Source organism: Macaca thibetana, chromosome 19, assembly GCF_024542745.1.
Source record: "Macaca thibetana thibetana isolate TM-01 chromosome 19, ASM2454274v1, whole genome shotgun sequence".
Lineage (NCBI taxonomy): Eukaryota > Metazoa > Chordata > Mammalia > Primates > Cercopithecidae > Macaca > Macaca thibetana.
In genome coordinates, this window is record NC_065596.1 from 20,829,620 (window position 1) to 20,843,179 (window position 13,560).

The following is a 13,560-nucleotide window of genomic DNA, read 5'->3' on the forward strand; positions in this document are numbered from 1 at the left end:
AAAAGGGCGCGAGCGAGAAAGGAGAGCCTCCCCCGACGTCTCAGGACCCCCCACTCCCGAATTTACGCAGTGCCCAGGGGCACTAGACCGGACCCCGGGACTGCAGGGCGACCCCCACTCGGATCAAGCGGAGAGGGGGTACTCGGCTGTTTCTGGACATTGAGGGGCCAGAGGTGGATTTTTAAGGCCCCCCCTCCCCACCCCCTCATCACCCCCGAGCTGGCCGGGAAGTTGGAGGAACGAGCCAGGGGGGAGGGAAGGAATGAAGAAGTGACGTGCGCAGAGGCCGGCCAGCGCGCCTCTTTCCCCTTAAAGATGTACGACTCTGGGTGCATGGTGAGCTGCTGGTCCCACAGCACCCTCGCTCCCTTCTCCCCTCAGAGCCAGGCAGGGGCTGCGGGTTCCCAGCTAGAGGGGCTTGTGTGCAGCCGTCCCTTCCTTGGCGAGAAGGGCCCAGGCTAACACAGGAGGCTCCAGAATTTGCTCTCTTCAGCACCCAAGGGGCAGGGGCGGGGTGGCCTCGCCTGCGTCTCTCTCCAGCACCCCAGAGGACGGAGTCCAGGCGGATTCTCCAGCTGGCCAGATAAACCCTTGCAGCCTCCCCCTGGGTATCCAATAATTTCCACCTGCCTCAGGGGTGCACGTGCCCTTTTCACAGATCTCAAGACTGAGGTATGGCGAGGGGGGCTTGGAGCCAGGCCATCTGGCCCCGGAGCCCACATTCTGTTCTCCTTCTAGAATAACAGGGCAGAGACCTGGCCTGCCTTGGTCTGAGCCCCCAGGGCATCTGGTGACAGGGCCCTAACCCTCCCCCGGTTCACTCCCTGGATCCTCCCAGGCTTGTTCAGAGGTTGCTGTGTCTCTCATTCCCACCCCAAGGGTTCTCTCCCCTATAAAGTGGCTTACAGGTGCCCATCCTATAGGACTGCTGGGGATAGGGACAATGACCTTAGCAGAGCCTTGACCTTCGGTCACATGTCCACTAAAGACATTCTTAGAAAGCTTGGCCATTTCGCCTCATCTCTCCGAGCTTCCCAAGGACAAATGATACCCTCTCACCAAGCTGGGACAGGTGCCCCAGGACCAGGGGCACAGAAGATACCAGCACCCATTATCCTCAGGTGTTGCAGGAGAGGAAACTGAGGCCCAGAGAACGGAAGCCACTTGCCCAGGGCCCGACAGGTAGACTAGGAGGCAGCAGAATTCCTGGAGCATAGGTTCCCTGGGCACCCCCCCGCCCCCCCAGACTCCTCTCTGCCTGATGGTGACATTATTCAAACAGTGCTTAGCACATCACGAACACTCCATAAATATATGTGTGTGTGTGTGTGTGTCTGTGTCTGTGTTTTAAACCCACCGTGCAACTGTGGGGAGCATTTGAATTAAATGGTGAGAAGTGTATCTGGAAATCCACATTACCAATATAACGTGAAGCAGTATTTTATTAAAACACACTAGGGACACATATAGGGTGAAATCTAAAATTCACAGACGTTTAAAAGTTGCGGTTGACTTCAGACAATCCTCCTAGACTTCCAGACCCCGTGCCTTCCACCCTCCCTCCCCTGCACAACCCACCCTGCCTGCAACCTTCATTCAGTAGCTTAGAATCCTTTGGAAGGTGAAGTTTAGAGAGCACAGACTGCCCCTCTAGGAACCTCGGTTTCCTCATCTGTAAAATGGCTATGGCAACAGGACGCATCTTGGAAGGTGGGGAAGGTTGGAGTCTAGCCTGTGGGAAGGGTGTGTTAATATTATTGGTAGTGGGCCGGGCGCGGTGGCTCAAGCCTGTAATCCCAGCACTTTGGGAGGCCGAGACGGGCGGATCACTAGGTCAGGAGATCGAGACCATCCTGGCGAACACGGTGAAACCCCGTCTCTACTAAAAAATACAAAAAACTAGCCGGGCGAGGCGGCGGGCGCCTGTAGTCCCAACTACTCGGGAGGCTGAGGCAGGAGAATGGCGTGAATCCGGGAGGCGGAGCTTGCAGTGAGCTGAGATCCGGCCACTGCACTCCAGCCCGGGCGACAGAGCCAGACTCCGTCTCAAAAAAAAAAAAAAAAAAAAAAAAAAATATATATATATATATATATATATTATTGGTAGTGGCTACAGGGAGAAGCTTCTGCAAGTGTATGAACAGCAGCCTATATCCCAGTTTGGGTGGGAAGGGACCCCCCCGGCCCCCCGCAGCACACACAGTTGGTTCCCTACATGCACGCAGCAGGCCAGTGCAGCGCAGGCTCCATACTTGGGTCTATGTCTCCTCCAGCCAGCAGCTTCATCTCTCTGCACCTCAGCTTTCCCCTCTGTGAAATGGGGCGACGCCAGCTCCTAACTCTCTGGGTTGTAGGCGAGTCAGCAAATACCTGCCCCTGGTTACAGCAGGGAACCGTACATTGTAGTTTCTTTAAAAAGGCAGTTGGTGGATTTAGACCTGCGTGTGGAGGGCCCGGAAGATGGGTGCATGATTTAGCTCCTGGCACTTTCCAGCACAATCTGGCTCACTTTTTTTTTTTTTTTTTTAAAGCACTCTCTCTACAGTTATTTCACTCTTCGGCATCTCTGCAACTGTCCCAGATACAGAAGCACAAAAGAGTTGACTGCCACCTATAAAACTAATGCCCACAGTTTGGAAGCCGCCATGCTGTCCATCTGTGGGGGACCAGTTTAGTAATCCTGGCACAGGCCGGGACACTATGCAACTGAGTAAAACCAGCGGCTCCCAACTGGTGATGTCCCCAAGAGACAAGCGGGGGGTCAGGAAGCTGTAGACCAAGCTCTCCCCCTTGGCACTGTGACACTGGGGCTGGATCGCTCTCTGGGTTGGGGCGATCCAGGGCACTGCAGGGCGCTGAGCAGTGTCCATGGCCTCAACCCACTCCATGCCAGGAGCACCCCCCAGTTGTGACAACCACAAATGTCCTTAGACATGGCTAAGTGTCCCCTGGGGACAGAATCACCCCTGGCTGAGACCCCACTGCTGTAGACCCAGCAAGGAAACTCAAGATCTCATTTAGGGTTTTAAAGAGTACACATGTATTTATAAAAATATATACAGTGTCCATATATATATATACACACACACACACACACACACATGTATATATATCCTTTGGCCAAGTGTAGTGGCTCACACCTGTAATCCCAACACTTTGGGAGGCCGAGGCAGGCAGATCACTTGAGGTCAGGAGTTCGAAATCAGCCTGGCCAACATGGCAAAACCCTGTCTCTACTAAAAATACAAAAATTAGCTGGGCATGGTGGAGGGTGCCTGTAACGTCAGCCACACGGGAGGCTGAGACTGGAGAGTTGCTTGAACCCGGGAGGCGGAGGTTGCAGTGAGCTGGGATCATGCCATTGCACTCAGCCTGGGCAACAGAGCGAGACTCTGTCCAAAAAAAAAAAAAAAAATATATATATATATATATATACACACATACACACACACACACATACATATCTCCTTTATGGAAATACACAAGTATTTCCACAAGTACCTCCTTTATGGAAATATACACATACGCACATGTATCCTCTATAAGAATGTGTATTTCTCACTCCTGCAAATGCTTCAACTATAGATGGTAACATTCTGGAGTGGGGTTCCACCCAGAAATGGGGGTGATCAGAAAGACTGGATTTTTTTCCTCTGGATACAGTTGTATCGTCTTCATATGATCACTAATGGCTTCAGTAATTAAAGGAAAACTTTTAAAAAGTTGAATGCAATTCACAGAGCAGCTCAGGTAGGGTAGATAGGAACCCCAGCCCCCCATGGTAACCCCACAGCCACCACACCCAGAGAATAAAGGACATAAATCTTGCAGGCAAATGATTATACAGCAGTGCAGTGTGCACTCAGCCTCCCCCTGCCCCACACCTACTCAGCAAGGGGCTCACAATGTCAGCTCCCAGTGAACCTTGCAAGTGTCCCATATGGTCCCATTTTACAGATGAGAAACTGAGGCTGTAGAAAGGGATGTTAAGGTCAAGTGAGTTAAAAGTCAGATAGGCCATTGAGGCTGGTACAGATAAAGACACACACACCACACAGAGTCACACACACCACACACTACAACCCACAGAGACGCACAGACACACATCGTGCAGACTCAGTTGCAGACACAGACTCCACATGACACACACCTACACACATACAAAGACACAAACACACACACACAGATTCACAAAAAACAGACCCATACATACATGATCACAGCCTTCCCCACATCTGACCTCAAATACCTCCTCAAAGAGGGGCGAGCAGAGACACACACACACACAGGCCCCCATGGCACACACAGTCACAAATACACCCTCCCAACTCCCCACAGGACGCTTCTTTACAAGCACAACACAGGGACACAGCTGCCCCCCACACAAGTGCAGACACAACCACAAACACGTGGGCACTTGTCCACAATCACACACACACTCCACACAAACCACACACTCTTACAAGCACACACACCCACAAGTGGAACCCTCCTGGTATTCCCACACAGGCACACACAGAGTCACATATGCGCCATCACAATGACACACAGCACTCCATCTCCCTGCTTCTCCCGAACCAGCTCTTCCCTGGGGCTGGGCTCTTGGCCCTGCAGAAGCGTGGTGGGGACAGGGAAGGGCAGGAGGGTGACATGTGGTTGTCCTCCCCCCCCCCCGCAAGTGCGGTGTTTGTATCCGTGAGTGCGTCTGCCCGTGTGTGTCTGTGCACGCCTGTGTGTGTGTGACATCTGTCTCTAGACAGGCCTGTGTGTCTATGTGAGTCTCTGTGTGGTTGTGTGTGCATAGTCGTACAGACACAGGCACCATGAGGGAGTGTCGTGGGGGTGTGTGTGTGTAATTATGACTGCATGCACGTGTGTCCCACTGTGCACAGCACAGAAAATGGGGACAGAGGTGCATGCTGCATGCTGAAGGCCAGGGCGTCCCACCGTCCGTCCGGGAGTGCAGAGGGAGAGTGCTGAGTCTGAGGCTGGGAGTGGGTGTGGGGGATGGTGACGACCCAAGTGTGACCTTGAGTGTTGTGGAGGGAGGTCTCCGTGTCATTGTGGGATGAGTTTTCTCTTCTTCTTGAAATCCCAAACAGCCCCCCATGATGGGACGTCAAGAAGAAAACGAGAGACACCCCCCTGGCCTTGGGGTTTTTATATTTAGAAAATTATATCAAACGCACAGGGGGTGTGGTGGGGGGGGGTGGGGAGCGGCGGGGATTCCCCTGGAGGTGAGAAAACAGCTCTCTGTGCCCACAGCCTCTGGTCCATTGGGGGCAAGTGCTGGAGGCGGCACTGCGGGACTGCGGGACCAGTCCCGGCGTCCCTGGGCTCTCCCTAGCATAGGATAAGAGGGGTCTCTTTAGCCACCCACCGGGCCCGTCCTAACCCCTGTTCTGCTGTAACCACCCACCCCTCGGGACTTCCACGGCCGCGCAGGGAGGGGGGAACCTCCGCCGCCCCGCCCCCCTCGGGGCAGGTCCCCGCGCAAGCGCAACCCCTGGCGAGCGACGTCTGCGAGGCGAGTGATCGTGATCGCGTCCCGGCGCCACCTCGTGCCCGAACCTCCAGCCAGGACCCCCTGGGTCAAGCGGATGGGGGACCCCGAAAACTGGGGGAAGTGGAGGGGACTTAGGGAGGAGGTAAAGGGACACAGTTTTGAAAAGGTAGAGGGAGCGCTCTTCCCCCGCCGCCCAGGCAGTCCCCAGTTACAGGATAAAAGGAACTGCGGGAGGCGAGGCCAGGGGTGGAAGGCAGACCCTTCCCTGGGGGGACACAGCGCCAGTCACTCGCACACAGCGAGCGGCACCCAACTGTCCCCTGGAACGCGGCCACTCGACAATTCTCCACTCCCTGGCGACCCCCCCTCAACCGCCGCACACCCACACGGGGACACCCCACGGTCACCCAGGGACACGCGGCCCCGCGGACACGCAGCCCAGCCATAGTTTCACGACACCGCCCCGCAGGGACGCGCGCACAGTCGCCCAGTTATCCAAAGACACAAGAGTGTCCCGCAGCCGCACAATGCGGGCGGCGCTCACAACAACACACGCCAGCACGTGGATGTGCAGACACACGCGGACGCAGAAAGCGGAGGAACCGACGCGCCAGGACCCGCGGCCCCACGGCAGGTATGCGACCACCGAGTCGCGCGCACCCCGGACGCTCCCCCAGGCGCCAGTGCCGGCCCGTTACGGAGCGCAGGGGCTCCCACGCACCCCTAGAGGTGCGCACGACACAGACGCCAGTCGACCGGACACCGGAACCCCAAGTGCAGCCACCGCTGCTCCCGGGCCTGGGGCGCGCCCGGCCGAGTCCCAGGGGTCCCTCCCAGCTGGGGACCCCGTGTGCGCGGCAGCCGGGCCGGGGTCTGCCGAGGGGCGGGGCGGGGGCGGTGCGAGAGCAGGAGGGGCGGCTGCTCCTGCGCGGCGCCGAGCGCGGCCGCCCGCCCGGCTCCAAGTTCAAGGCGCCCGGCGGCGGCCGCGGCGCGCTCTCCGCCCCTCTCCGCAGCGGCCATTTTCCGCTAGCTGGCGCGCCGCGCTCGCCCGGGCCAGGGCACCCCGCGGGGGCCGCCGCGACCCCCGCCCCCCGCACCGCCCCGCCGTGCGCCCCTTCCTTGGCCTGGGCTCCCCCATGGACTGCGCGCTCGGGGGTCTTGCGCCCAGGGCCGCGCCCTCCCGCCAGGGGTCTGGCCCGGGGAGGGGGCGGGGGCCCGGCCTGGGGTTGCTGGGGCCTTCTCCGGGGAGCCCCGCCCTCCCCGCCAACTCCGCGGCGCCCGCCAGGGGCTCCCCACTTGGGGTCTCTCGCGGCGCCCCGCGCGCCAGCTCCGCCCCCAGCCGGGGTCGGGGGGGATCGTGGGTAGGGGTCCCGCGGCGACGGGCTACTGGGGGTCCCCGCCTTGAGCCCCTCCTCCGGGCGGCCCCCGCCCCTTGTGCCCCCAGACCTTGCAACTTTCGCCCGGAGCCCACGCACCACCCCAAAAAGTCCCCGGGCGAAAACGAAAGTGGGTGCGGCGACGTACCATGGCGCTGCTGCGAGGAGGCGAGGCCGGCGCCGGAGCGAGCGCGCTCGGTCCCCGGCGAGGGGGGGCCGCAGGCGGCGGGAGGAGGCGGCGAGGGAGGGCGCGCGGGGGAGGGAGCGAGCGCGCCAGGGAGGGGGCGCGCCGCGCCCGCCCCCCCGGCCCGCAGGACCCTCCCCTCGGCCCGCCCTCCCCCCGGTCCCGCGCGCCGCCCGCGCCTCAGGCTGCTCCGCGCCGCGGTTCCGGCTGTAGCGGCTCTGGCTGCGGCTCCATCCCCGGCCCGGCCCCCGCGAGGGGAGGCCCGGGGAACGGCGGCGGCGGCGGCGGTTGCAGGTCGAGGGGCCCCGGCCGGGCTCGCTGCGGAGCGAGCGGATCCACCTTCGCCGCTGCGCGCGCGCACACACACGCGCATACACACACTCGCGCGCAGGCGACTCGGGGACACCGGCGGGCCGGGCCTCCTCGACTCAGCCACGGACACATACACACCACACACGGACACGCGCAGAGATCCCCACGCGCGGCGCCTACAGCGTGTGACGGACACACAGCCCGTGGGTGTCCGCCGGGCACACGGGAACCCACGCTTGAAGCCGGTGAGGCATCTGGGACACACACCTTCTGCAGGAGGCCGACACAGACGCACACTCGCAGCCTGTGGGGCTGACACCCCGAGATCACACCGACGCACAGTCCCAGAAAGACACCCAGACCTCAGAGAGACCCACGCGCCGACCCCCAGGACCCCTCCCCCAGCCGCCCTGGCCGGTGACTGCAGGTGTCCGGGGGACACGCGGCTACACACACGCACAGCAGGGAAACGGGACAGACGGGGACACAGACAGAGACTCCGACACCGAGGGCGACAGACCTGGGGGCGGGGGTCCCCTGGGGGTCCCGCGGGGGCTCCAGGCGGGGGGTGGCAGGGGAGTGCTCGCAGCGGCCCCCGTAGGAAGTGGGGGCAGCGGGCGCCCCCTCCCCCGGTCAGGATTAATGGCGAGGCCTCCGCAGCGGGGGAGGGACCGGGCCAAGGTGGGTCAGCGCCCCCGCCCCTGCCGCGCGAGTCTCTGCGGGTTGGGACCGCCTGCCGCAGCGCCCCCCCCCCAAGCGCTCTCCCGCAGTCCCCCTCCTCTGACAGCCGCAGAGTAGGCACCGCCCCCTCCCCCCCACCGGCTCTGCGTCTGGCGCAGCTGCGGGAGGTTGCAGGGGGTGACTGGTGAAAGGGGTTCTGTTATGGTCCTTCTGTCTGTCTTTCCCCAGTTCCCCCCTCACACACCCACACTGAGGATACAAGATTTCAGGGACCCCTTTGGGGGAGTGGTTCCCTGCTCCCCCAGGGAGGACGCCCAGGGTGAGGGTGGGAGCAGGCGGCACCCCAGGAGGAGGATCAGGCCCCGGAGCGCCCCTCCGGAGCGATGGCTGAGTCTGGGGGTTCTGGAAGTTGAGTCTGGCACTCTGGGAGCTGAGCAGTTCTAGGCGACGGTGATGCCAGCAGCTCTGCCCACATGGTGGGTGCTCAGTAAGTGTTGTCTACGCGAAGGATGTCTCAGCCAGCCCCGAGGCATTTACCCTGTGCCCTCATCTTCAGACGCTGAGGCTTTCCCATTTCATTTCTCAGTCTTCACCCCATAGTTCAGAAGGAACCAATGAGGCCCAGAGAGGGGTCAACCTGGGGTCAACCAGCAGGGAGCCTAATGCTTTATCCAGGGGTGTGGCAGGTACCAAAGTTCTGCAGGCCCCCATCCCTCCCGCAAACCTGAGGCAGGACCGGCAAGGGAAGGGTTAGTGGGTTGGAGACCCTCCTACTCCCGCCTGTCCCTAATCGGCCTCTACTAATCCTCAGCTTGAATTCTCACTCCCTCCCCTGCCTCAGGGAATTAGGTACCTGCGGGTGAGGAGCAGAGAGGAGGGATGGGTTGATAGCAGCCAGGAAGTAATGAGGGGTGTAGAGACAGTGGAGCACTGATGCAGTGCCTCTCACCCATCATTTTCCCTACGAAGTCACCCCTGCACCTGCCCGGCATTGCGTGAAGTGCTTGACATGAACCTACTCACTTACCCCTCACCACAGCCCTCTGAAGTGGGTGCTATTACCATCAAGCCCATTTTACAGATGAGGAAACTGCATCTCAGAGAGGTTTGGACACTTGCCTGAGGTCACCGAGTTGAGAAGTGGTGATGGTCGGGAGCATCTAATTTTAGCATCTTTTGTGATCTCCATGGGCTTAGAATCTCCCAGATTATCAAGTCCTGGTTCCTTTTTACTTCACACTTCTTCCCTCAATCTGTCTATTTCCTCTCACATTTTATAACAAGCAGAGAGAAGAAGCGTGTGCTTTCAACACTTTGCTGGAAATTCCTCTAGGCTACATATCCAAGTGCACTGCTTGCAAATTCTACTTTCTGCATAACTATAGGCTACAACACAGCTAAATTTCTGCCCCTCCACATGAAGGGACCCCCTCTTTTTCATAGGGGCCAACTTGATGTTCTACTCTAGAACATTCCCCAGGGACAGCGTGATGAGCAAACATATTGAAAAGGTTTAGCCTTACAGAGACCAAAGAAAGGTGGAAAAACAATAAGAAGAATCTACCATGTTTTGGCACTCCTCAAAGTCACTGCAGATTTGTAAATGGATAAAACCGGTGCTGGTGAGGATGTGTTGAAACAGGCAGTTTCATCAGTGCTTGAATGGGTGTATGAATTGTAAAAGCAGTTTGACTTGTGTGGCACAGGCCTAAGACAGGCTCAGATTTTACGGTCTAAATTTTGGGAGCTTATTCTAAACTTGAGAAAACATATATATGGGCCAGGCTCAGTGGCTCACCTGTAATCCCTGTGCTTTGGAAGGCAGAGGTGGGAGGGTCACTTGAGGCTAGGAGTTTGAGACCAGCCTGGGCAACATAGTGAGAACTTATCTCTACAAAAAATTTTAAAAATTAGCTGGGCATGGTGGCACACACCTGTAGTCCCAGTTACGTGGGAGACTGAGGTGGGTGGATTGCTTGAGCCTTGAGATTGAGGCTGCAGTGAACTGTGATCACGCCACTGCACTCCAGCCTGGGCGACAGAGTGAGATCCTGTCTCAAAAAACCAGCAGGGGCTGGGTGTGGTGGCTCACGCCTGTCATCCCAGCACTTTGGGAGGCCGAGTGGGTGAATCACTTGAGGTCCAGGAGTTCGAGACCAGGCTGGCCAACATGGCTAAATCCCTTCACTATGAAAAATACAAAAATTAGCCAGGTGTGGTGGCAGGCACCTGTAGTCCCAGCTACTCGGGAGGTTGAGGCAGGAGAATCACTTAAATCCAGGAGGCAGAGGTTGCAGTGAGCTGAGAGCACACCACTGCACTCCAGCCTGGGTAACAGAATGAGACTCTTTCTCAAAATAAAGAAATAAACTAGATAAAAATCCCAACAAACCCAAAACCAACCAACCAAATAAGAACAAAAAACAAAAAACAAACAAACAAACAAAAAGAACAAAAAACAAAAAAGAAAAGGTATGTATGCCCCTAAAAATGTTTGTTGCCATATACTCATGAAAATTGGTATAAAAATACTTTGTCTGTTGGTCGGGTGTGGTGGCTCACGCCTATAATCCCAGCACTTTGGGAGGCCAAGGCAGGCAGATCACAAGGTCAGGAGATCGAGACCATCCTGGCTAACATGGTGAAACCCTGTCTCTACTAAAACTACAAAAAAATTAACTGGGCATGGTGGCGGGTGCCTGTAGTCCCAGCTACCCGGGAGGCTGAGGCAGGAGAATGGCGTGAACCCAGGAGGCAGGGCTTGCAGTGAGCCAAGATCACACCACTGCACTCCAGCCTGGGCGACAGAGCGAAACTCTGTCTCCAAAACAAAACAAAACAAAACAAAAAAACCTTGTTTGTCATTATCACCCCATAGATCTTTTCAGACTTTTCCTAATCACCCCACATGAAAATTTAGTAACATAGATGTCCTGTATATTTGCTTATATACTATATGTATATCTGTGTTTTGCTGTGTTTTGTACATTAAAAGAGTAAGATTTTTTCACACCACCCTGCCAAGAACCAATTTTGCCTTTGTTGAGAATGCATGCCATAAAGAAAAGGAAAACCTTCTGATGGAATCTCATACAGTCTTTTAAAAAGAATCAGTTCCTTACTTAGAAGGGTGAGGCAGGAGGATCATTTGAGGTCAGGAGTTCAAAACAAGCCTGGGCAACATAGTGAGACCCCCACTCCCCCATCTCTTAAAAAAAAGAATGAAGTTCCAATAAGAAAAAGACAATCACTCAAAAGAAAAATATGCAGGCCGGGCGAGGTGGCTTATGCCTGCAATCCCAGCACTTTGGGAGGCTGAGGCAGGTGGATCACGAGGTCAGGACATCAAGACCATCCTGGCTAACACAGTGAAACCCTGTCTCTACTAAAAAATACAAAAAATTAGCTGGGCGTGGTGGCGGGTGCCTGTAGTCCCAACTACTCAGGAGGCTGAGGCAGGAGAATGGCGTGAACCCGGGAGGCGGAGCTTGCAGTGAGCCGAGATCGTGCCACTGCACTCCAGCCTGGGCAACAGAGCAAGACTCCGCCTCAAAAAAAAAAAAAAAAAAAAAAAAAAAAAAAAAAAAAAAAAAAAAGATGTGCAAAGCCTGAGAAGGCATTTTAGAAAAGAGGAAACACAAGCATCTGACAAATACATGAAGAGATGTCCAACGTTGTTAGGAATCCAGGACATGTATGATAAAGTCACAGGCCCCGTTTTACTCCCATTTCACTGCCCGTTAGTTTAAAATGTCCAACAATACCAAGTGTTAGAAGCCACGGGTACACGAATCTCTTCCACACTGCAGTCTCTCTCAAAACAGACTGACATTAGCCACAACACTGAACATACATGTGCCAAATAACATAGCCTTTGCTCTCCTAGATAAATATCCACAGGAAACATGACCCAGGATATTCATGCCTGTGCTATGCAAAAGGCAAAAACGGCCAGGCACAGTAGCTCCTGCCTATAATACTAGCACTTTGGGAGGATGCGGCAGGCAGATAACTTGAGGTCAAGAGTTCGAAACCAGGCTGGCCAACCTGGCAAAACCCTGTCTCTATTAAAAGTGCAAAAAAGAGGCCGGGCGACGTGGCTCAAGCCTGTAATCCCAGCACTTTGGGAGGCCGAGACGGGCAGATCACGAGGTCAGGAGATCGAGAGCATCCTGGCTAACACGGTGAAACCCCGTCTCTACTAAAAAAAATACAAAAACCTAGCCAGGCGAGGTGGCGGACGCCTGTAGTCACAGCTACCCGGGAGGCTGAGGCAGGAGAATGGCGTGAACCCGGGAGGCGGAGCTTGCAGTGAGCTGAGATCCGGCCACTGCACTCCAGCCTGGGCTACAGAGCAAGACTCCGTCTCAAAAAAAAAAAAAAAAAAAAGTGCAAAAAAGAAATTAGCTGGCGTGGTGGCAGGTGCCTGTAATCCCAGCTACTTGGGAGGCTGAGGCTGGAGAATCTCTTAAACCTGGGAGGCAGAGATTGCAGTGAGCTGAGATTGTGCCACTGCGCTCCACCCTGGGCAACAGAGTGAGACTCTGTCTTAAATAAATAAATAACCTAATGCAGAGGCCTGTAGTCCTACCTATTCAGGAGGCCGAGGCAGGAGGATCACCTGAGCCCAGGAGTTCCAGATTATAGTGTGCTATGATCATGGCTATGAATACTGCTGCACTCTAGCCTAGGCAAAAACAACATAATTTTCAAAAATCTCATGTATGTATTATATATTATATGTACATATATAATAATTATTATTATTACTTTTTGAGATAAGGTCTTATTCTGTCTCCCAAGCTGGAGTGCAGTGGCATGATCATGGCTCACTGCAGCCTCCAACTCCTGGGCTCAAGCGATCCTCCCACCTCAGCCTCCTGAGCAGCTGGGACTACAGGCATGCACCACCACACCCAGCTAATATTTGTATTTTTAGTAGAGATGGTGTTTCACCATGCTGCCCAGGCTGGTCTCAAACTCCTGGGCTCAAGTAACTCACCCGTCTCAACCTCTCAGAATGCTGGGATGACAGGCGTGAGCCACCGCGCCCAGCAAGAATTTTTGTTCCCCTTTGACAGAGTGATTTGGCTCCTGGGTCTCCACTGTAGGGAAGGAGACAGGCGTCTCAGGGCATTGACAGGAGCTGTCTAGCCTGAGTTCATATCCTGGTCAAGTCACCTCAACCTACAGAACCTCCGTTTTCACATCTGCAAAATGGGGAGTTTATGGGAGTTGGAGAGAGCATGAAATAAGTTGATATTTGCAAAGTGCCCAGAGATAGGACTTAACACATAGTGAATGACGTAAAAGTGATTGTTACATAAAAGCAAATCTAGCTTAAAACGCGAGGCTGTTCCTGCAGCTCCATCTTAGCAACTGGGAACAGCTTAAGTGTCCAGCAGTAGGGGACTGTGGAGGACATTTCACGAGATGGCACAGTGAGGCTTCCAAAAATTGTCAGTGGTCTGGGAGACATAATGATGATGGGATGTTTATAG

The 13,560-nt window shown here is 55.8% G+C and overlaps 2 protein-coding genes across 3 annotated transcripts in view; one reads left to right on the plus strand and one right to left on the minus strand.

Moving 5' to 3' along the window:
* The window catches only part of NFIC (nuclear factor I C), a 113,641-nt gene extending 106,495 nt beyond the window's left edge, over window positions 1-7,146 (minus strand). The window contains exon 1 of one of the 2 annotated variants that reach the window (XM_050770430.1): window positions 7,031-7,087. In XM_050770430.1, coding sequence (XP_050626387.1) covers window positions 7,031-7,033 — 3 coding nt within the window. In that variant the 5' untranslated portion in view covers window positions 7,034-7,087. Of the gene's footprint in view, window positions 1-7,030 lie in introns of both variants that reach the window. The other variant, XM_050770428.1, reaches the window with a different exon arrangement.
* TLE5 (TLE family member 5, transcriptional modulator) overlaps window positions 1-13,560 on the plus strand; it is a 392,013-nt gene that overhangs the window by 66,851 nt on the left and 311,602 nt on the right. The gene's annotated exons all lie outside the window — the stretch shown is intronic.